At 39.9% G+C, this 22,210-nt stretch overlaps 2 protein-coding genes across 11 annotated transcripts in view; one reads left to right on the top strand and one right to left on the bottom strand.

Annotated features, from left to right (window-relative positions):
- ST6GAL2 (ST6 beta-galactoside alpha-2,6-sialyltransferase 2) overlaps positions 1-6,950 on the top strand; it is a 186,438-nt gene extending 179,488 nt beyond the window's left edge. For all 10 annotated transcript variants that reach the window (XM_009665510.2, XM_068925573.1, XM_068925578.1 and 7 more), the window contains one exon: positions 1,805-6,950. In XM_009665510.2, coding sequence (XP_009663805.1) covers positions 1,805-2,073 — 269 coding nt within the window. In that variant the 3' untranslated portion in view covers positions 2,074-6,950. The remainder of the gene's footprint in view (positions 1-1,804) is intronic.
- LOC104138067 (parapinopsin) overlaps positions 1-22,210 on the bottom strand; it is a 91,291-nt gene that overhangs the window by 5,617 nt on the left and 63,464 nt on the right. The window contains exon 4 of the mRNA XM_009665507.2: positions 21,439-21,672. Coding sequence (XP_009663802.2) covers positions 21,439-21,672 — 234 coding nt within the window. The remainder of the gene's footprint in view (positions 1-21,438; positions 21,673-22,210) is intronic.

The raw sequence follows: 22,210 nt of genomic DNA, 5'->3' as shown, positions 1-22,210 counted from the left end.
AGAATCAAAATAATTTTATGTTAATTCATTTCACTTATGAGAATTACCCACTACACCTTTGATAATTTATGATTCCAAAGCTCTTGTACAGAAAAAACAATTACTTCAGTTCTTATTTGTAAGTGCCAACAGTATGAACACAGCTGTCTCCTTTGCTGAGAGCTAACAAGTTGTATTCAACAGATAGATAGGAATGCCAGTTGTGCAACAGGTGCTTCAATAAATTTTCTATAAATTTTGAATTTTTTAAATGAAATCTTCAAAAACATTGGTTTTCAAGGCTTACTCATCTCCGTTATTTTCCTTTCACTTGGCTGTGTCAAACAGAAGAGACTCCCATAAACTGTGATTGATGTGAAAGTGTTGCAGTTTAGACAGTGCTGTCGATCAGTATCTCATATTGGTCCCTTTGAAAATGCGCCAGCTCCGCAGTAAGATTTCTCTCATTTTCAAAGCTATAAAGACCTTGTCTTAGTGCAGATTTACCATCCTGCCTCAGGAAAACAAATTTTGCATAAGTCCACCTATCTTCCTCCTCTATGTGTCATGGCCTGGTTTTGACCTCGGGAAAAGTGGAAAAAACAGCATCCTAGGATTGTGAGTGACCTGTGGTTAGCTTTAAATAGCAAGTGAATTTCCATTTGGCCTTTCTGAGTGGCTGTTGACACTGCTGATGAAAATCTGTCATTGACAGAGTTTTCCGCCATGTGGCAGGAAAAAATGGATAGGCATTTTGTGGGTTGCTCTTTGCTGCGTAGCAGGTAGTCAGGGGCTTTTCCTAGTGGCAGTGTTCCCCTAACAGGGAATTCACCTTCCTCAGCCTCTCTCCACAAGACTCTTCGCCAGCTCCTCAGAGGGCATGGACTTTTGCACCACCGATACGTGGCTGATCCTTCTCTTACATATGTCTGTCTGCATGTATTTAAGCTGCCATCGTGGCGATGTTTACCTGTTTGGAGATAAGCCAGTGGATGGAAAAAGTGGAACAGGTTCAATTCCAGACTGAGAAAAAACAATATTATGGTAAGGGGAGAGTATTCAAGGAGTACAGTAATACTGGACTCTGGTCAATGATCTCAATCAACCATCCAAAAGTCAAAGGGAGAAACACAGGTGATACTGGCCTATCTTTCTATTCTTGTTTCCCCGTGCCATGATATAGAAAAAAAGGAAAGAGAAATCAGTCAGATTCTTCATATCCTTGAAACTAAGCATGTGTGTAAATATTTGCAAGAAACAAATATCAGAAAGCACAGCGAAGGATGAAAAGGGCATACCTTTTTATACCACTTGTACACGGCAGGTCAGAGTTTAGCTGTGGAAGAAATACCAAGAAAGGTAGAAATACCAAGAAAAGCTCCTAAAAAACCCAGACAGTTCTGTGTGTATGTATTTTATACTCTGCGTGTAAATGTAAAGACCTAGTCTCTCTTGCTAAGTAACTTCAAGAGTCGATAATACACAAACAAGGGATGTGTTCCAGAAAGTGGTTTCCTCGCTTGGGGAGGCTGATGATGGTTTGCCAGGCATTTATAGGCTTCTCATTCTCTCCTTATGCTCAGCGTTGTAACCTGTCAGCTCTGCAAGGGATTGCAGTCTTTATATTATCAGTGACAAGTGAAAGCTCCCCTACTAACTAGAACTATTACCTCACATAACGATTTTATGTAAGCACAAAGTAATCCTTAGGGTGTGCAGCACTGAATGAAAGCAAGGAAGAAAAACTAGATTGGATGATTGCAGGGGAAATGCTGGGAGAAAGGTGAAATCTGGGGCTCATTTTTGTTTTCACTTTCTGCTCCAGGTATCCTCATCATGATGTCCATGTGTAGTGAAGTGCACGTGTACGAATACATCCCTTCAGTCCGACAGACCGACCTATGTCACTACCATGAACTCTACTACGACGCAGCTTGTACTTTAGGGGCCTACCATCCACTGCTCTATGAAAAGCTGTTGGTTCAGAGGATGAACAAAGGTTTGCAGGATGATTTGTATCGGAAAGGGAAAGTCATTTTGCCAGGGTTCAAGTCTGTCAAGTGCCCCGAACGGAATAATTTCCCACACTTGTAGAAGAGAATCTTTCAGAAACAATGTGCAATAAGGTACTACTGTTGTACTATAAACAAGGAGAGAATACTTGAAAAATGTATCTTAGACCAATCTAGTCTTGCGTCTATAAATTGTAAGTAAGTAGCAGGCATGAGAAATACTTCTTTTCTGAGCCTGAGTATTTATTACTGCTTTGCAAATAGTTAAAGAAAAAAAGCTTAGCTCATGAAGGGTGCAAAGGACATAATTAGGCAGAAATATAATGTGTTGTGGGTGTGGCTGTCAGAATTCGTCCGTGGTCTCTCATGCCACATGTGCTAGATTGTAACTTTTTTTTCATGAACTTATTTAACTGTTAAATCTGGCATTGTGAAACAGCCTGTATTGTTCATGTGCAAAGCTGCCAGTGGAACAATGCAGCATTTCTCGTGGCTCCATGGGATTTTCACACTCTCCAAGAATGAAGTAATCACTACTCTGAGCCATGCATTCATTGATTAGAGTAGACTAATTCTCATTCATACACAGGCTAAATTATAGGCCTCTAGCAATGTACAGGGCCTTATGGTGGCTATGAAGTCAACGCAAATGACGATTGCTGAACGCGCAGCCAAACCACTTAAGTGACTGGACGTATCTTTGATGTCAGACCCCCGTGCTGGCGCTGTATGAGGAAGAGGGAAAAGAGAAATTTCTCATTTCTTCAGAACACAACAAACATTGTGAACTCAATCAGAAAAAATAATTGTCCCTGGGAGACCTATCAAGAGGGTGTGAGCAAGACTGAATTGATGCCTGAGGGTGCCTCTCCCCAGTCTGCACAGATATAGCCACTCGAAGAACACCAAGGGAGGCTGTGTAGCTCGCACACCTCACACTGAAAGCAAACCTAGGCGGAGCTCACCTTTTTATAGCAAACATAGCATTCAAGATCACAGACTTCACTTGTTAGGTATTTCATTGTGATCCAGATCAAATTCACTTGCTCACAAGTTACTGCTTTTAAGAAAGCATGGGGAGTTTTCTGATAAAAGAGGAGGCTATCAGCATTTTTTTATTTAACATTTGAAAGACTATGCCCCAGAGAAACTGTTATGCCAGCAAAAAACTGACTATGGCTTGCATATGGAGATAATCTGATATTTCCCTTTATAACACCCAATGAGGATATTCTCTAAGGCACTTCTAAGTAACCATGTGGATACTAATGAATCTGAAACATTATTTTCCACAGCAAGACTTCAGTTTCAGATTTTAAGAATGGCAGGACATTAATGTTCTCTTTTTTTAACAGCACTGTGCCCTCAGGTACTGTACCCTTTTTTTAGGGTAAGTTCAGTTGAAAAATTTATGTACGTAAAAACACAGCATATCCAATCCTGGTCCATTCAGTGAAAGGCAGATAGCTTAAAGAGGCACTGAAAATAGTAGTAGAGTGGTTATGGTGGAAAGTATTTTTCATGTTTGCTCTTAAGCAACAGAAAAGCAATCGGAAAGTGCAAACACAATATTAATGACTACTTCCTCTCCAACAATAATGTAAGTGTGATCACAGAATCAATCTTCTCTCACTCTACTCTTATGGCCTGATGATTTTCCCTCCTCAAAAGTGAAGAATATGTTTCTTACATATAGTTTAGCCTTTGTTTCCTATCTCTTCATTTAATTCGGGTTTTGTGATCCTCTAAGATTCCTCTCATTGACAAAAAATATGTCCAGATGATCTAAACACTGTACTTCTATGTTGTATGGATAGTAATTCCATAAATCATTTTGGTGCGTATCAAAATGAATAGGTTTTATTCACAGTAGCCTTAGCCTCTGGATATATTACATACTGACTTTTAATGTTATATATGCAGCAACTTTTATTCTTAAAGGTTAACACTGTTATTTAATCCTGTGGAGAATAGGTAACCTAAATAGAACTACTAATGTATTTTTTCCATGTATTTGGTTCCCTGTTTGCAAAACATATGAAGTCTGAACAAGTACTATCAAACATGTCTCTCTTTCCTGTATGCTGGGTTAGCTACTACACACTTATAAAGAAAAGGAGGTGATTAGCTTTCTAGGACTAATGAATATGCTACTTTTCCATAAGCAAGAATTTCTCAAGTCCCGAAAAAGATCACATCACTTTTGACTGATCTACAACCACTAATCTTAAACTGTGATTTGCGGAAGCAAAGAAGAAAAATACTAACTGCATTACTCAATTATCCACAGCAGGATAATGTTTTATTACTCCATCAGTAATTTGTTGACATAATCCATACAGCTGTTGTACAGAGCAATGCAAATTCTAAAAGTTTCACATAACAAGTGCTAAGCATACTTACTTGATACATCATTTAAATAATAGTGAAAAACCAGGTCTAGGACGTCAGAAAATAGACTGTACCTTTTTAATCTATCGGACTCTGCGCATCCCAGCGCTTCCAGCAGAATTTCTTTCTTCGTCCATTTGCCCAGACTCTTTCACCTTTGAAGACACTGTGCAACCTGTTCCATGAGAATTTTGTGTGTATTCGCCCAGCTGTATCCTAATTTATAAGGCAGTCAGTGCCCCTTCCACAAGTCAAAAGTCCATGTGGGTGATGTAGCACCACTACCTTAGGAGATGCTTCACGGCTGTGCTACAAGCCCTTCCTCGTTCACAGAGGAGGAAGACCAACTTGTGATGTCCATCCTCTTGAAAAAAAGTAGGGACCCTTAGAGTGGCTTCTGAACACTGGTTTCCACTGTGATGTTTCACTGATCTGTCTGCTCAGACATCTTATGTCTGCTTAAAAGAGAGTATAGTCTTCTTGCCTTGTCTTGTCCATCTTCTGGTTTTGATACAAGTACACTCAGTTTGCTAACTGAGGGCTCACCTCCACCTTGTGCAAGGGGGGAAGGGGCAGAAATAAAAGGGGAACATGAAGGACCTACAGAGGTACTGCAACCACCAGTGTGTGTGTTCTCTGTGGTTTTGGCATTGGTGGCTTTTGTAGGAGCCTACCAAGGATTTTTGCATTTCTGGGCATTATCCCTATGATGGCAGAGCGATCTTTAACAAAGGATCAGCTTCAGTCAATTTAAAACAGCAACTGAGTATGAAGTAACACTGAATCTGTGTATCTTTTAATAATAGTAACTTATGAGAGTGCTGTTTTTACATACATATAGTAAATGCGGCTAATGTGAAAGGAAATGTACTTTCCAATCCAATCTTGGGGGTTTTGGGAAATAGATAAAGGCATGGCTGTGCAGCTCTCCTTCATGGCTATCGCACGCCAAAAGAGGGGAATGCCAGCATAGATGAGGTCTGCACAAACACAGCTCTGCATACGTTATCAGTGAAGCAAATGCCAGTGCTAGTTGGCACTTTGGGCTCCCCTCACACCTGTTACAATGCTGCAGGCTTTAAATTTAGAGGAGGTTACTGATAAACAGGAACAAATTGCCTTCAGAAGCTAGAGAGCCTCGTTCTGTGCCCTGGTGCTGTGAACAGCAGTTGCACTTGATTAAAACAAAATAGAAACACAGCAGCAGCTTAAGTAAATGTGCTGAATTTATGTCGAATTTCGTTATGCTCTTTTTTTCCACTGTAAATTCTGTAGCTTTTCTGCCTTGTGGTGCTCTGTTATTTTTTGCATTCAGCCTTTGGATGGTTAAATCAAGGTATTCTTCTGTTTATTAAAGGCAAACAATGAAAAGATTTTGTCTCATTTTGAGCCAAAGTCTTCTTCCTAGAAAAAATTACTTCATTGTTCCATTCATTTATAGTTCTAAGGCTTACCTGGACATAACCTCACAGTCAGGCAGTCCATCCTTCCATGGACTAAACTACTAAGTCTTCTTTCTTCCCCTTACTGGGCTGGTGAAACTCTGAGATGAAAGTCAGTGAAGCTACAATGATGCACCTTTAGAGAGAGACATATGATTTACATACTCTAGACTGATCTACACTCTGTCTGCACAAATTTAGCTAAATCATTGCATGTCTTTGGTCAGGACAGTTTCTTTGGTGACAACATCCAAATTTTGAACTTGCTGCTGTAGATCTCTTGCGAAAGTCATCAAAACCAAGAGAGTTTCTTCTTGAATGAAGACAAATGTCTACACTCAATGACTGCACAGATTGAACTCAGTCATTTTAGAGATGGATTGAAATAAATAGGAATTTAAAACACATGTAGACTAATCCAATTCACAGTGGTATATTTTTCATTTCCTTCTTCCACAGCAGTTCTTAAGGACAGGAAATGCCATGTGGACAAGTGACACAAGGTACCATGAAATGAATATTAGATGCATTGACAGCAAAAATAAATGGCTAGCATTTCTCCTTTCATGTTCTCTAAAGTTCATGGGTATTGAAAAAATGGAATTGTTTTTTGCAGTAGTTATTGCAGAAGGCTGTCATTAGAAAGCATCTAAAACTTTCCTGGGAGCTATCCTCTCACACACAAGGAAGATACCTGATTTAACTATTTGAACTTTTAAAGTAGCCCGTGTCTGGGCATACCTGCATCATTAAATAACTTTTGACACTGCAAATTTTGTCTCTCTGGCTTAGTGATCAGGTTCAGAGTTTTGTTCTTGAAATAAGAGTTGTGTGTAAAAGCCTTACATTCATCCATATCATCCCATCACTCTTACGATATGTAGTCATTGAACTATTCAAATATAGACTGTGTACTTTTTTAATAGCTTTGAGAATTATTTTGTATGATGATTTTTTTAAATGAATGTGTACTCTAATAACAAAGCTTGAGATTTTACAGGAGTCACATTTTTAAGCAGTGTTTGTATACATTTTAACACTTTTTATATTTTCTATTATGATTTTGTATATTTCTATGTATGCACAGTGTACAGATTTTTTCCTGTAAATAAAACATTTGTTTTCATTTGTTTAGGAGTTCTGATCTTTTCATATTGGCTTGAGTGGATGACACTGAACTGCACACAGCATGAAACAGGGAAGGTGACGCTCAGTTCTGCCCACAATTGCAGTGTGAAATCGCCAATCAAAATGGACAGCTAGGCTGACAAGGAGCTTTCACAGTAAACCACAAAAAAACACATAAATATTGTAAAGTTAGTTTTATTCTAAAATGAGCCTATCTACCCAAATAGAAGCTCTACAGTTCCCTTGGGAGAATGGATTATACTACTATAGCTACAGCAGTCAATTTCTTGGGATAGTTAAGCCCTCTAAGGGCTTCGCCTCACGCTCTGCTGAGTTGAAGCTGTACTCAAAAAGCTGGTAAAATTCAACAGAATGGCACTGTCATCAGCTCAGAAAGTCCAGTAGTGTGTCTTAAAGAACAAGAATACACTTTATTTTAATTAATCATTAATTAAAGTGAAAAACAACTTACCCAAAGGAAAATAACTTGCCACTCAGTCTATGATGAGATACCATATAATTTAAGCACTACAAGTCTGCTTAAATCCATTAAATATGGGGCATTCCTCTGCTTTTGATAGTCTTTAAACTATGCAGTCACTGGAGTTCAGCTAACAGGAGGTGAGGTACATTGTTTTCATCCCAGAAAGCCACTGAGCATGCATGCTTACAATAAAGCTATTTACATATTAGTGAAACGTAAAAATTTGGATTGCTGTCACATAAACTCCTGGCAGCCACTAACAATGCAGCTCATCCTTTGTATTACACCACCTCCTGGTAGGCAATGTGAGGGGATAATTACTATATGTCATAATATGCAAGTAACATCTCTCTGAAACCTCAGAACAGTGAGCTGCACTAGGTGATATACTGAATGGGATGCATGAAAGAAGCAACTAATTGAAGCTTTTCAAATCCACCAACTTTGCTTTTTCCATGCTTTTTTTTTTTTTTAATCACTGTGTTCCATACGATAAATTGCTCAATAAACTTTGCTGTCTCTATGAGATGTGAGTGTACACCCTTGTCTCACTGCATATCACGCATGCATGCAATCCAGTATCTTGGTAGCAGGCTGGAACACATACACTACATTGTGCTCAGTATAAGTATGCTGCCGTACTCCCTATTCTTTAGCACTAATGGTTGTAGGAGATGTTGCACTGCCTTTTTGATAATATCTCAGGGAATCTTGGAGGTAACTCATTCCACATTAGACAGCCCCAGAACTGGAATTCGCCTTTCTGATGAATGTGTCTTTGAAGGAGGCATTTTTTATCTTGTTATGCATAGAAATCAGCTGTACTTCACTTCAGCAGCTCTGACAGGCATGGTCCTGTGGCAGGTAAAAACTTCATACAGGCACCTTGTTTTTTTATCTGCGTTACCAGCTTCTCTGTTGTAATCGGGCTGAAAGACGTATCTCAGAAGATGATTGCTCCAACTTGCTGTCTTGACTGCAGTATGTACATGTTGAGGGACCCAGAGCAACTCCCAAGCCAGGAAGAGCGAGTCTTCTGCTATAATCCTACAGCCATCTTCCGCAGGAACCTACATCTACAGCAATGATTATGTAGCGGCTTATTGTGGGGCTACTTCATGGATCAGTATGAACAGGCCAGTAATGCTTGTGGTTTGGTCAGGCTTCTATTCCAGCTCTTCTAGCATCATGATATTTTCAGGGTGACAAGTGGATAATTTGTTTTTTTCATTGGAATAGCATAGGTTTACCCACTGAGCCCCACAAACCTACCAATGTCCACTTAATACATGTATCTTTGCTTATTTTTAATAATTAGATTCTAGTTCCTTACAGGGGTAAGTTACACCAGGTAATGCACTTCAAAGCCACTACTGCACTTCTGTGGAAGTTAAATACAGAAAGACCTCTTGGGTAGCTTCATGCCTTGCTAACTGAGACAAGTTAGAAATGCATGTGCTGCTCTTTCTTGTAGCTAAAAAATGACCTAATGTTCAAGTAAATGCTTTGATGGAGAGTTTGATGGAGTTTGATGGAGATGCATTAAAATCACAGGGAACTAGTTGTAATACTAGAATGTGGTGGTTTTTTTCGCCCAGAGTCAGAATAGCCACCAGAGAACTGGCAGCACAAGCAGGTTGTGACAAATCAGGAGGAATGCCATAGCTGATGTGACGTGATAGAAGTAAGGAAAGGGAGACATGGGAAGGAAGCGGCAAAGACAAGGAATGACAAAGCACTGCAAGGAAAGAGAGAAATGCCCAAAAGACGTAATATACCGGACACATGCAAAACTGCTGCTTTTTCCTTGTAGCCACTTAATTGTTTTCGACTGTTTATTTTCTTATTTTTTCCACAGATCTAAGGAGGAACCCAGCTAATTTGTTGCTCTTGCTGCTGTCAGGTTTAGTATGGTGGGATGTGATTTTAAAATGGAGAACTAAGGCAGAGCCCTGAACAGTAACTGGCTTCAGCTCAGGCTCAGCTTGCTTGTAAACACAAGCACCATAAAGTAAACTCAGAAAAGCCTCATGTCAGCTGAGTTGTGGGGTTACTTTGCTACAGTCTGAACAACCTTCTCCTCCACCTCCTTAAACTGGGCTGTATGATAACTGAAACATGAAGGCCCATTTCCTCTGGTGACCTGTTTCTGAGCATAGACAAACACAGAATTAAATATCTTCTTGGCTACAGGATACTGATAGATAAGGGATAATTACTGCAGCAGCAACTCCTTATACGCTTGTGAAGGCACTTCAGAAGTGAATCAGCAGGGCAGGCGGTAGACATCACAGCTGCCTTCATTTTATGGGAGCAGCCAAAGGGGAAAATTGCTACCAGTGCTGACTCCAGGCTGTGTCAGTTGCTGTTAATTGAATTGCCTTGCTCCCAGACAGTCGTCTGGCTGTGACTGAGCTTCGCGATTAAAGTATCGTGCCGGCCCACCTTCCAAACAGGGCTCTTTTCCACAGTAAATCCCAGCATGCTGATGCACATAGTGTGCTGGGTAATTCTGCGCTGTTGCTGCCATAAGCAGCAGATGTGTCTGTGCAGATGAGGTGCTAGGGAAAAATGGAAGAGGGCTGAATTGTTTTCATGTGTTTCTGTAAAACAAGAAGACTTTTTTTGTCTTTTAAGCATCGTTCAGTCATTCTTGCAGCACTGCAAGCAAACATGACATTAATTTGCCCAAAGAAAAGTACAGTTCATGATTTGTAGGTTGTCTGATGTTTTATGGATAAGGTGAGGTTCCTGATCTGAGGTATCTACGACCTAGATTAGGACAGGAACAGAAGCAGGGACTTCAGGCAAGTCAGGAATGAAATACGAGATGCATCTATTCCGCAGACTAAATGTGCCTGAGGACTACCCTTAAGGCCAGCTTTGCTGCCTATCAGGAGTATGGGCAGCCGGCAAGAGGGGCGTTATATCCTGAGTATGCAGAGAACAGACATCTGGACAGATGACCAGGAGGGAAAGGAGAGGAAAGTTATTCTCAGAGCCTGCTTCAGAGCCTCCTTTTTCAGAAGAGGACAGAAGGATTTGCTGAAACTTCCTTATGGATCAAGCCACGTTATTTTCCTTCCCTAGCAATATGCCTCTTTGAGGGTGTTGGGTGGTTTTCCAGTTACTTCTCGTGCTTATTTTCTTCTATAGAAATGAAATTATAATCTATCTGATGGACCTAATGTAGACTTTGCAAATGCATGGAGCTGAACATAGCTATCAGGCCATTAGGTGGTTTAATGAGCAGTTGGAGCATCCCAAGAGCAGCAGAGATGAGAAGAAAACAAATTAAACTATAACCAAAATAATACTAACAAAGTTGTTCCTCAACAGAAGAACAGGGAAGGCAGAAACAAACACATATCAAGGAGTGAAAAATATTGCCTTATTTTCATGGATGTATCATGGATATATATTCAAATAATCCTTGATCATTTAGGAGTATTATTCTTTGAAGATAAGTCCTCAGGTAACCTACAGTCTCAGATAAATTGAACAAAGCCAGAGTTCAAAGCTACAGGGATTTTAAGGTGGGGGTAGCTATTTTGTGAGAAGAAACAAACTGAGAGAAACTTTTCTTCCTTTATCCAAATTTTTGACATAACCAGCACAGCTACTGAGTTTCAAGGGGGTTAGCTGTACACATGAAAGCAAAATACCAACAGCAGTATATCTTATGCAAACATCTCACGTTGCTTTAGAGGAGCATTGTCTGTGTCGACAGAGTTTATCACTGGGAAGAAAAAGATCAAAAGTCATACTGATCTCACACTAGCTCTCTGCTGGCCTTAAATAGAGCTACTAAAACCTGTACAACATGCAAAGGGGCAGAATATGTGAACTTAATTCTTCCTACATAAAATGAACTTGAGAAACAGTTTCCTAAAGCAATGTCAGGAGCAAGAACAGGCAAAGAACTTAATACCAACAAAATGCATTTTGCCTCTATTTCCTCTTCTCATTTCAGTAAATCAGAATTGTTTAGAGCTTTGCAGTGAGATTGATGGATCCTGACAGACAGAGCCAGCAGCAAATTTACTAGTCGCTACAGTAACATTTTACTTCATGATGAGAAATGAAAGGTCTATTACATCCACAATATGTGATGAGTGATTCCAGATCATTTTGAAATAAGTCCCATTTTGCTGAAAGTTCGAAGCATAACAGTGAAAAATATTTTGACACTTAAAAAGTATGTGTTTCTTAGTCATAGTCAATATGTTGTTCTGTCTGCCTGGACTCCTGTTATATTTGCAGTTCTTCACCCATGGACTCTGGATCAGCCCACAAGTACCAAAAGAAAGACTCCAGCTGACTGCGATGGGCTTAGGCTGATATGTTCCTCCATCATTTCTGCTATGATTAAAACATATGAAAAAATATTTGTAGGACTGTGACCTTACTGTATTCCTGTTGCTGTGTGTTATGAGCTCTCTGCAGCCCATCCTTGGCTACAATATGTGTATAATGCATGTCTGGGGAAAACCGTTCTTCCAGATGTTTCTTACAGAGCTTCACTTAGGCTGAGACCAGGAACACTGCACAAGAAAACCCAAAGCTCTTATATTTCCATTAGGTTATATTTGCAGTATTCCATATATCATGGCTATCTTCCCTAGCAAATTACTCAGGTTCTCCTTGCCTGAGGCTGGGTCACTGTCGCAGGCTCTGCTAAAATATTTTATATATACGGTTTTATGTGTCTATATATATACACACACATAAAACCTTCAGCAGCTTGTGGTTATTTCATCTCCTGAAGAGTAAAGCCATCTGCCTGTTAAATATGGTCAGATGAGTCTACGGCAGCTTTCCTCTGCCCTATCTTTCATTCTGCCTCTGGCTAAAATACAGGTTTTGATGAGCTTCCCCCCAAATTTCCCCACCTCCTGCCCTGTTGCTACAGCTTCTGTTATCCAAAATGATCTTCCTTCTGGTTACTAGGAATGAAATACTGGAGATGCTCTGATAGTTATCTTGATCTTGGCTTCTAGTCAATTAGATACCGATTCTACCCAAGGCAGAGGCAGGAAGCGCTGAGAATGCTTTGATTTGTGACCATGTTTTGGTAGAAGCTGTTTGTTTTTATGCGTAAGTAATGCAGTGACAGAACAGACAGTTAAGAAAGCAGAATTTCTGCTGTGAAGGAAATTCTAATACTTCTCCATTTTTTTTTTCCTAATCTGGGACAAAACTAAAACAAATTACTGAACAATTCCAAACAAAATCTTGGACTGTCAAAATATTTAATTACAGGTAGATGCCTTCAGTGGATTATAGTTCAGATTCATTCTGCCTGTTGCCCTACAGACTGTATTTCCCAGCTGGGCTACATTTCACTGCACTTCCTCCCCTAACTGTGAACCAACCACTGTGCTTCACAGGAGGCCCATGGCTGCACTGGTGCCTGGGAGATGCAGTCTGGTCTGTCCTGCCTAGGAGAACGAGTGTTAGTCACTGAAGTTGCAGCTTATGGGAAAAAGGGTATAGAGGCTTAGGCTCAGACATTAGAGCTGAAATGGGATATTTTGCCCTATATTCTTCCTAGCTGAAAATAAAATTGACAAAGTTATCAGTTTCTAACTTTGCAGTTTCTAACTTTGCAGAAACCACATTTTGCACTGAGAAGATATTTTAATGGAAAGTCGTCCAACAGGTTCTAAAATTGCCTAGTTTTTACTTTTTCACTTGCATATAAATCCCTTGAATGTGATGTTGGCCGGCCACTGCTGAGGGAGCAAATAGTGAAGCTAGAAAGGAGGATATAATTTCTATCACCCTCTGGGTAACTTTTGAGTCCCGATTTTAGTTTATTCCTGTTGGCAAAAAGCTAGCATGCTTGCAAGCCTTGTAAAGCCCTGAGTAAGTATTTCCCGAAACAATATAAAGTATTACATCTGAAGCAGAGTGTCATCCATAAGGTACTCAGTATGTAACAATTGTACCCCATACAATGGACTACTGTATATTTCTCAAAATCTGTTCTAATTTAGTCACAGTCAAGGGATTTAAGAAATCATTGTAGAGTTGATGTTCTTGTTTTCAGTTCAGGTTGTGGAGCTAACAATAGTCAGGGAAGTTAAACGCTGCGAACAGGACTACAGAAATAAGAAATAATTCCTAATGCATTGAAGTGTTGGTCCTCTACTAACTTTCAATGAACTGCTAATAAGCTCTTTCCCAGATGAAATATATAGTCTCAAGCATGATTACAAAAAGGGTTAATGACAAATAATAGTAATTATTTGCTATTTGAATTTTTCATGATTTCAGAAAGCTTGGAGTCATTACAAGAGAAAATACAAGAGGAAGGCTATAAGAAGCCAACGTGTCATTCTTTGGAGTGCTGCCTTTGCCATTGCATACCAATGCCACAAGAATGGCCCACTGCCTACAGAGCAAGGATGTCTCTTCACCCACAGCAAAATCAAAGACAGTGTTACTATCTTCTCATAGGGAATTAGTAGTAAGTTAGGGCCTTTGCAGGGCTGTTTTTGAAATGACTACACATTAGTGATGATGGTTAGTCATACTCTTGGTCACAGGCATTTGTGCATATTAAAAGGACTGACTGTCTTTTGATCATGAGACTGCATGGCGAACACATTAGTATTGAAGAAGCCTGTAATTGTGTTTAGATTTGACATCAGAAGAACAGAGAGCCTAGGTTACTGAAGGAAACTAAAAGAGCTAAACTAGATTCACTTAGTAATAATGGAGACAGAAGGTTTTCTGATTGCTATGTCCCAGTATGAAGTGAAGACATCTACCAAAGAAGGAGAAGGGCTACCAAGAATAAAGGTTTATAAAACAGCTACAGATAAATTTAAGCTGTAAGTCAGCAGAAAGTTACAAAACATCAGAGGCAACAAAGCTCTGAAACAGCTTCTACTTCAAGAAACAAGAAACCTCAGATTTGTTTTAATTTGCATATAACTGAATTTCTGAGTGGGATTAAATGGTGCGGTTTATAACGAAAAGGGACTAAGTCTAATAAACGCTGGTTCAGGCCCAGCAGAGTTTTATGTTCTACCTTCCACAGTGGGCCAAATATTATTTTCTTCAGTGTGGCAGTGGTTTTGCCCTGAAATGAGAAAGACATTACGGTTAAATCGTAAGATAACATTCTACAGATTTGAACTGAATTTGCCATGCAAGTTCCGGAGGTTTTGAGGAGTAATCTAATCCTTGGTCCTCAAATTTCTCCGACTGTAAAACTAGGATTAGGTTAATTAGCTGCTTTACAAGCTGCTTTACAATTCATTCAATATTTGTTTAGAGAAGATTATATAAATGCAAAAAATGTGCTCCAATTAGGAAATCTCAGGTTGTTTTCCTCTCCATCCATCTAATCTGAAATGATTGTTGCTTGAATTGTTAGCCGTATACATGATTGCAAGAATACACCTGGCAGATGCAGTAAAACACTGAAAAGTAATGTGAACTGACATAAAAAATGTACAAAAATGTTCTGCTCTGGATAAAATTCTAGTATTTTGCTACTGTCACATCACTAGGGATTATTCAGTGATTGAATAGGAGAAGCAAATGAGAAATTCCGTTACCTTCAGGGTTACACTTACTTTTCAAACCTTTTTCATCTGTTGAATTTGATTGTTTTCACTATGCAACTAAATTCTTCTTTTACATAATCTGTTGCATTGCATTAGAGATTCTCTTTTCTTCAGCATGTATTCAGCTTTGAAATGGTATTCAGGCAGCATAATATATAGCAGCAAATATATAGCAGCAAATATATAGCTGGAGAGCTATTTGTAAAATGTTGACATATTATAAAAAAACGGAAGTATTAGAATTAACATGGAGAAGTCTGACTCTAAATTAATTATTGATCTTAGTCAGACCAAGGAGTGGGCTAAAATTGATTATGATCCCTGACCAATTGTCCTTGGATCCTACACTGTCTTTCTGGATCTGTAGTCCCATGTTCTCATGTCCTCATGCACCCGAAATATCTTATTGTTTTCCAAGCAGGAAAATAAATAGCTTAAAAACAAAACAGTGTTACTTGTCCACGTCATACTCTGGCAGATTTAAAAATCCAAATTTACCTTTTGTTGAAAATACTGCAGTCTGCGCAACATCACACAAAAATGCAGCTGTTATGCAGACACACAGGAAAGGTCAAGTTGTTTTTTTTTTTTAATATTCGGACTATTAAGTGTAACTGTTTCCCAAAGTAAGTATACATTTCTCCCTGCCCAGTGCATATGGTAAGATCAAGAAGGACTGAAAGGGATTCTTAGAGAACTAAGAATATAATGCACAAAAAGATTATTATTAAAGAAGGACTCCTTGTCCCTCATCTGGCCACAGGGAAGTCCCACAAAGGAGTAAGAAGAGACAGTTCAAAAGACTTATCTGACGTTGTACAGAAAAGGGGAGTACTTGCTCGGTAAGGCTGACAAATGCAGAGGAAAGGAGTACGTCAGATCCCCAACTCCACCCATCTATAGATTAGCAAGGTTAAGTAAGTCTGTGCAGGAGAACCCATATGTAGAATGGTCCTTTGCTTTGCAACCTGACTATACCCTTTTGACCCCAGGATGAGACAATGGATAATGTTTTGTCTTAAATAAGCTCATTTTGAGTTGTCTCAGCCCTAACACGTTGCAGGGTGCCACCCCAGCTGGACCAACAGAACGAGGAACGGTGTCCAGGCGGCTGTAATCCCGAGTCCTGGCCAAGGAGGAGCTGAACTGCGTTAACTCCAGCCCAGGAGGTGGCTGGTACGGGCAGGGATCCACCTGGGGAGAACAGGGCAGCAGACGTACAGCTTCCCGGGGGACTGCTGCAGCTACAGCTTGTCTGCATGGGGTCTGATAATGTGCTCGTAGTCACTATCAGTTCTCTGAATGACAAGTAATAACTTGCATATCCTAATGCAGCAAAATGATACAAAAATGCCTTTCCTTTTACTCACAGTTCTAACCTACTGGGGAAAATCCACTTCCCTGCTGAGTTAGCTTCTTGGATGACACATCAAACTCCAAAACTCGGTTCCTCCACCTCTTTGCAACTCTCTATAGAGGCTCCCATCCAGAGCCTAAACAGCTTGCTTTGCATGCGCGAACAATGAAGACAGATGTGAGAACAATTCTGTATGTGTCTATGTCCTGTTGCAGCAACAGGGCTGCGGGCCTGAGCCAGTGCTCACTCACGAGAAGCACAATTGAATGTGCTGGGTCCAGATCTCACTGAGGAAAACTCTTTAGTACATTATTACTTTCATCTCACTGTCCACTGGAAATAATGGAAATCTTTGCAGCTGACTTAGTTTGTTCATTCTTTCTGTGTACCTTTCCCCTCACTCAGTCCCCAATTACCTGATAAGTTGTAAAGGTCACAGTATTAATTATTTTCAAATGAGTGTGCATATTCTTTTAAGCATCACTTCTTTCTCCAAATCCTTGGGCAAAACGACACGGTCAGCTTCTACTTTTATAACTGCAGTGATTTTAATAAAACAAGCAGACAGAGAAGAAATCAAACTGCTAATCAGGGACTTCTATTCGCATCTAATACATTCCTTCCCTCGCACTCTCCCTCCTCACTTTTGCTCAGAGACACCTTCTGACACCAGAAATAGCACATTGCTAATCACATTTTTTTTTCCAATTGTAATATGCAAAATAGTACTAGATGTGCTAGCCTGAGTTTCAGTCGTCCAGGGAGCCTTGGGTGTACAACCTGAGTGACTGTGTGGAAATAACTCCTGAAATAATGTAATTAGTCTGAGGCCCATTAGGAGCAGTGGAGCAAGGCTACTCTACATCAGCAGAGGTCTCTGATCAGCAGCTCCCAAGTGATTGGTTCTGTAGATCTTTAAGTGATATGGGTTTAATTTGGCTGAAATTTCCCTGTCAGTAGGAATGTGACAAATTCCTGTTTCTCTGAAAGCTAACTTGAAATGATTTGAAAAAGAGTGCAGATTCACTCGATCCCAATATCCATACCCATATCCACTCAAGTGCTCATTATTCATATCTCAACTTCACTGCTGTATCTAGGGGAAAAAAAAAACAATCTTCAGATTTGTAAGATAAGGTTAACCTTAAAAAGCTGCCACACCATTATGTTATCTGGCTAACGATCTCTGGTTCTCAGGACAGTACATCTTCAAGTACAATTATACCATCCAGAAAGTTCTTCAATGTTTGGGTTCCCCTGTTATTCTATGGAATATATAAAATATAAAATCGAAATACCCCTAGTGCCCCCTATGCTTATGTCTGTTTGGTGAATGCTTAATACCTGCTTGAATGTCACGCGTGAAAAAGCAGCTTTCTGTTAGCCCCGTCACAGTGAAATGACAGTAATAGAAGCTGTCATTAAAAATCTGTTTGGGTTGGCTGCACAGGTGGAAGTCTGGAGAAAGCAAATGTGAATTTGACAGGGAGCTGTGATAGGAATAAAACGTAACGAAAGAGATAAAAGAAGATGAAACACAAAATGTATATAAGTATATAACTATAAATGAGTGAGGCACTGAAAGCCTAAGCATGCTGTCCCTGCCCAGATTGCTCCAGCAGCTGGCAGGCAGTGCCCGCACGCCCAGCACGGCAGTCTGCTGCGTGCTGGCCTTACGGGGAGCACTGCACCAGCCGCGCACAACAGCACTGCCAAGAGGCAAAAGAACCAGCCGTAGTGAGAAAACAGGTAAATCTGTCTCGTGGGGAAAATACTGTCTTTTTCTCCACTATTTCTTCTGCTCCCCCCCCCTCCCCCCACAAAACTTCACTTCAGCCTGAGGCAGCTTAGTGCTTCACAGTTGTGTCAATGAAGCTGGATGTTTGCCTGGCTTGAGGTTATCAGCAGCAATACTCCGCTCAAATAGTATATTCTCCTCCCTCCTGTTGAAGAGAAGAACAAGAATGACAAAAGAGTGCCCTATGCCATCCTGCATGAGAGAGTCCCTTCGACTGGGAAGAAATCCACCATTTTCCACCAGCGTTTATCACCTCAGGGCAGTGCAGAAAGTTAACGGCAAAGACTAAACTGTCTCGCTGGGGCTCCTGGACCATGAAAGTGCCTGGGTACCTGCATGAGAGTTAATGTAAAGGTGTGTTCTGCAGTGTGAGTCTTAAGGCTGACTCAGAGGCGGGCAATTCCATGATATTCCAAAGTGATTTATGACAGATTGAAGCTAACGCCGCAGCTGCAGGCAAGCAATGCTATATTGCAATCTTCGGGGCTTGTTCCAAAGCAGAAAAGTTAGCTTATGCACATGGAATTAAAGAGTAAGCCCTGTGTTCTCAGTGTATCTATTTATAAAATGCACGAGTAAATAGCCTACTGTGACATCTTGCATCCCAAAAGACAGGGCTGTGGAAAATGTAGGCCAGATATTCTATGTTGGGAGGCACCAGCCTCCTGCAACAATTTTAAACTGAGTAGGAAGCCCAGAAAAGCAGAGCACTGCGCAGGAAACAGCTTTTTCTGAGGCGTTAAATTTAAAAAAAGGATTGAGAGCAACCGCAAAGGAATTGACGCAGCCAATGAGGGTGTTACTATTGTTCCTCTTCTGAAAGGACAGTGAACAGATGGATGCTTCACTCTTTCTTGAGTGAAGTTCATTCCTCAGTTTCAGATAAAAATAATTATTTTACTGCTAGCACAGTTGCAAAGCAGATGAGAGCTGGAGATTAATGTGAGGCATTAATTATTATTTTGGTTTTATAACAGTAAAAAGTATTTATGCCAAATCTGACTACACTACTTTTCAGGAGGGATTTTTGTTCTCATTTCTACAACAATAAGGATTTTTCATTGGATATGAAAAATCCAATGCCATACAATGACTACCAGGTGGCAATTAATGATCCCTCAAAGACTGACTCAGCTTTGCCCCTTTATACTTTTTGGTAAATGATGGCAAGTAGGGAAAGGTAGGCAGTGAGAAATGAGTGGAGCAAGCTCTCACTGTTCCAAAAGAGAAATCTAACACATCAATCTTGCATATCACTGCAGACTAAGCAAGGATGTTTAAGAAACTGTTTCCAGTTCCCTTCCATGGTGCTCCTGAATTTTTGCAGTCTTTTCAGTTCCTGCTGCTAAGAAACTGTCTGCCTTGTCTCAAAACCATCCTCATAGAATTTTTCTCTTATACAGAGATCATCCCACACTGTTCTTCTCTTACAAGAGATGATAAACTGGATCAAAAGTCACCCTCAAATTGAGAAATAAGTTAAGCATTCAAAAGTATTTCCTTTATAGCTGAAAGAGCTAGATATTGCAAAGAAAGAGCGATTTTCAGTTTGCTGCACACCTGTGATGTGCAGGCATCCTGGTTTTACTCTTGCTAATCAAGTTCTCTCCAACAGTGAACCTTGGCTGTTTGCCTCAGCACACTCACAGCAGCATGACCGTTTGTAGGCCTTTGATGCTACAGAAGACACAGTTCTCACTAACTGCATGGAGAACTTTGAATATCTTTATAAAAAGAGCCTTAGCTGTGTGTATATCTGCGGATGCCAAGTTGTCACCACCTATAATTGTGCCTGTGATTCTGTTCTTGAGATGTCTGAAGACATCCAAGATTCTGTACTGAGTTCATGTATTTTAGGATCCATACCTCTCCTCAGGCTTCCGTAGTCTTGCTATCTGGGTTGTGTTGCATGTGTGAAGATAATGTCAAAATGTACCTATCTTCTCTGTGATAGCCTGCTCTAGAGATGACAGCATGGTCAGATGATCTCATGGAAGTTAAAGACCTCATCAGTCAAAATTCTTGGAGCATAAAGTGCTGCAGAGGCTGCTGTTTAGGAGTTTCCATAAGAACTGTAAAACATAAGAGAAGTTATTCTTTTGCTTCCGTATTAGCACTTTTCAGCTGGAGCTATCTTTTTCAACATTAGCACAGACTAGATTTTGGAAGTGAGATCCTGCCCTTGGCGTGAAGGTAATAGTATTTTTTTCTTCCAGGTTTCACGGCTTGCCTAGGATTTTTCCCTGAGGCTCCATGAGTAGATCCGTTCCTTGTTTAAGAACTTTAGATTAGATGAACAAGACCAAGAGTGATCTCAGGCTGTGGTGAAGTTGGAATAGATTTGGTGGCTACATTCCACTTTTCCCTTGCTGCTGTTGATAAATACTAATGGTAAGCTCCAGCATACACTGAACAAGAAATGATAAAAGGGTTTTCTTTGCTTTATAATAGTATGCTGCATGTAACAACGACAGAAAATTGAGACTGTCCCAACCCTTAAAGTAATCAAAAAAGATGTTTTCATAAACTATGCTGCATTTTACAAATGTCTTTACTGAAAAGCACTTTTAAAACCTCCAGATCTACCATTCATCAAACTTTTAGCGTTAGAGCTGTCAGCAAAGAAATATCAAGAAGCTCACTTTTCTGTACTGAAAATTCCATTTACTGGAATTAGATACCTAAACTGGATCTAGCCGTTTTAAAAAATTTAGAATTAGCCTTGACCCTCATGAGCCCGAATCCATTCTTCTACTCTGGCATGTAGCTGAATTGGAAATTTAGCAGAGAGGATGTAGGAGTCCCTAAAAATTGTAATTGCTATGACCATTTGTTTTCAGGGCAATCTGTCAAGAAAATAAAAAGTAACTGCAACTAGTCTTGTCCTTTATATTGTTTTCAGGGTCACAAAATACTTTTCTCCTCTTGTCCCTTTTTTTGCCTCCCTCCAGACAAAAATGTTTGAGTACTTGTCTTGTAAAGAGAAGCCAATACTTTCAGCAACTTTGCAGCTTAATTAACATCCAGTGTGCCCTTAAAAGAACACAAGCAATTTCAGTTAGCAAACTTATACCTGTTCTTCCTATCTAGCAATATATTATGTTGACTACAAACACTCCCACCCCAAGACTCCAGTGGTATCCTTTGGGCAGACCCTCAATGCCCTTCTCCCAGAGACACATCCACAGGACAGGCAGCCACAGTGGTCAGGTCAAGAAAGCATGACAGACGATAAGGAAAATATGTTTAAAAAATAGCATGCCTTACCTGCTTATTCATAAGTATGTAGATAATGGGATTGCAAACGGTGCTGCTTTTTGCCAGGATGGAAGGTATCGTGCTTGCAACTGGAGTCACTACACCTGGCTTACCAAATGTTGCAAGCAGTGCTATAACTCCATAGGGAATCCAGCATATGAGGTAACAGATGACTGTAGTGATCACCATGAACAGTACATGATATTCTCTTTTGCGGGCAGCATTCTTGTGGATTTTTCCAACCTAATGAAAGATGAACCAAATATAGGATTTAAGGAGCTGAGCTATTGTTTTTATTGCTTTAACAAGCTGAGACTCTTGGTCTGAGATTGTGTGAGTTAACAACGTTACACAGTAGTTGATAAGTATACATGAAGGCAGAATAATATGGTGATGCTCTTTGTTTTTCATTAGTTAGGATTCTAGTCTTCTGGGGAGCAGGGGGATTATGCCTGGAATTTCAGTACAAATGTTCCTGTGGAAAGTAAATAAAACAGACACATACTTACTCTTCCAAAAATTAAAAAGTATTTTTCCTGTGTTGTCTTCTAATTGCCTTCTACAAAATGTCAATTACAAATTAAAATCTGGCCTTCCTGAAGACACTTGGGACTATTCTTTTCTTTGCGAGAACAAAACTTGTTTATCTCACAATTGCTTTATCTTGAGAAAATTATTAATAATAGATAAATACTCCAATCCTGTACGGCTTATTTGAACTAAATATTTCCTGACTAATGCAAATTTTGTCCAATTAAAAAGTGCAAGATCAGCTCCTAGG

Source organism: Struthio camelus, chromosome 1 (assembly GCF_040807025.1).
Source record: "Struthio camelus isolate bStrCam1 chromosome 1, bStrCam1.hap1, whole genome shotgun sequence".
Lineage (NCBI taxonomy): Eukaryota > Metazoa > Chordata > Aves > Struthioniformes > Struthionidae > Struthio > Struthio camelus.
Note: the sequence above shows the minus strand (reverse complement) of the source record. Positions and strands in the feature narration are given on the sequence as shown.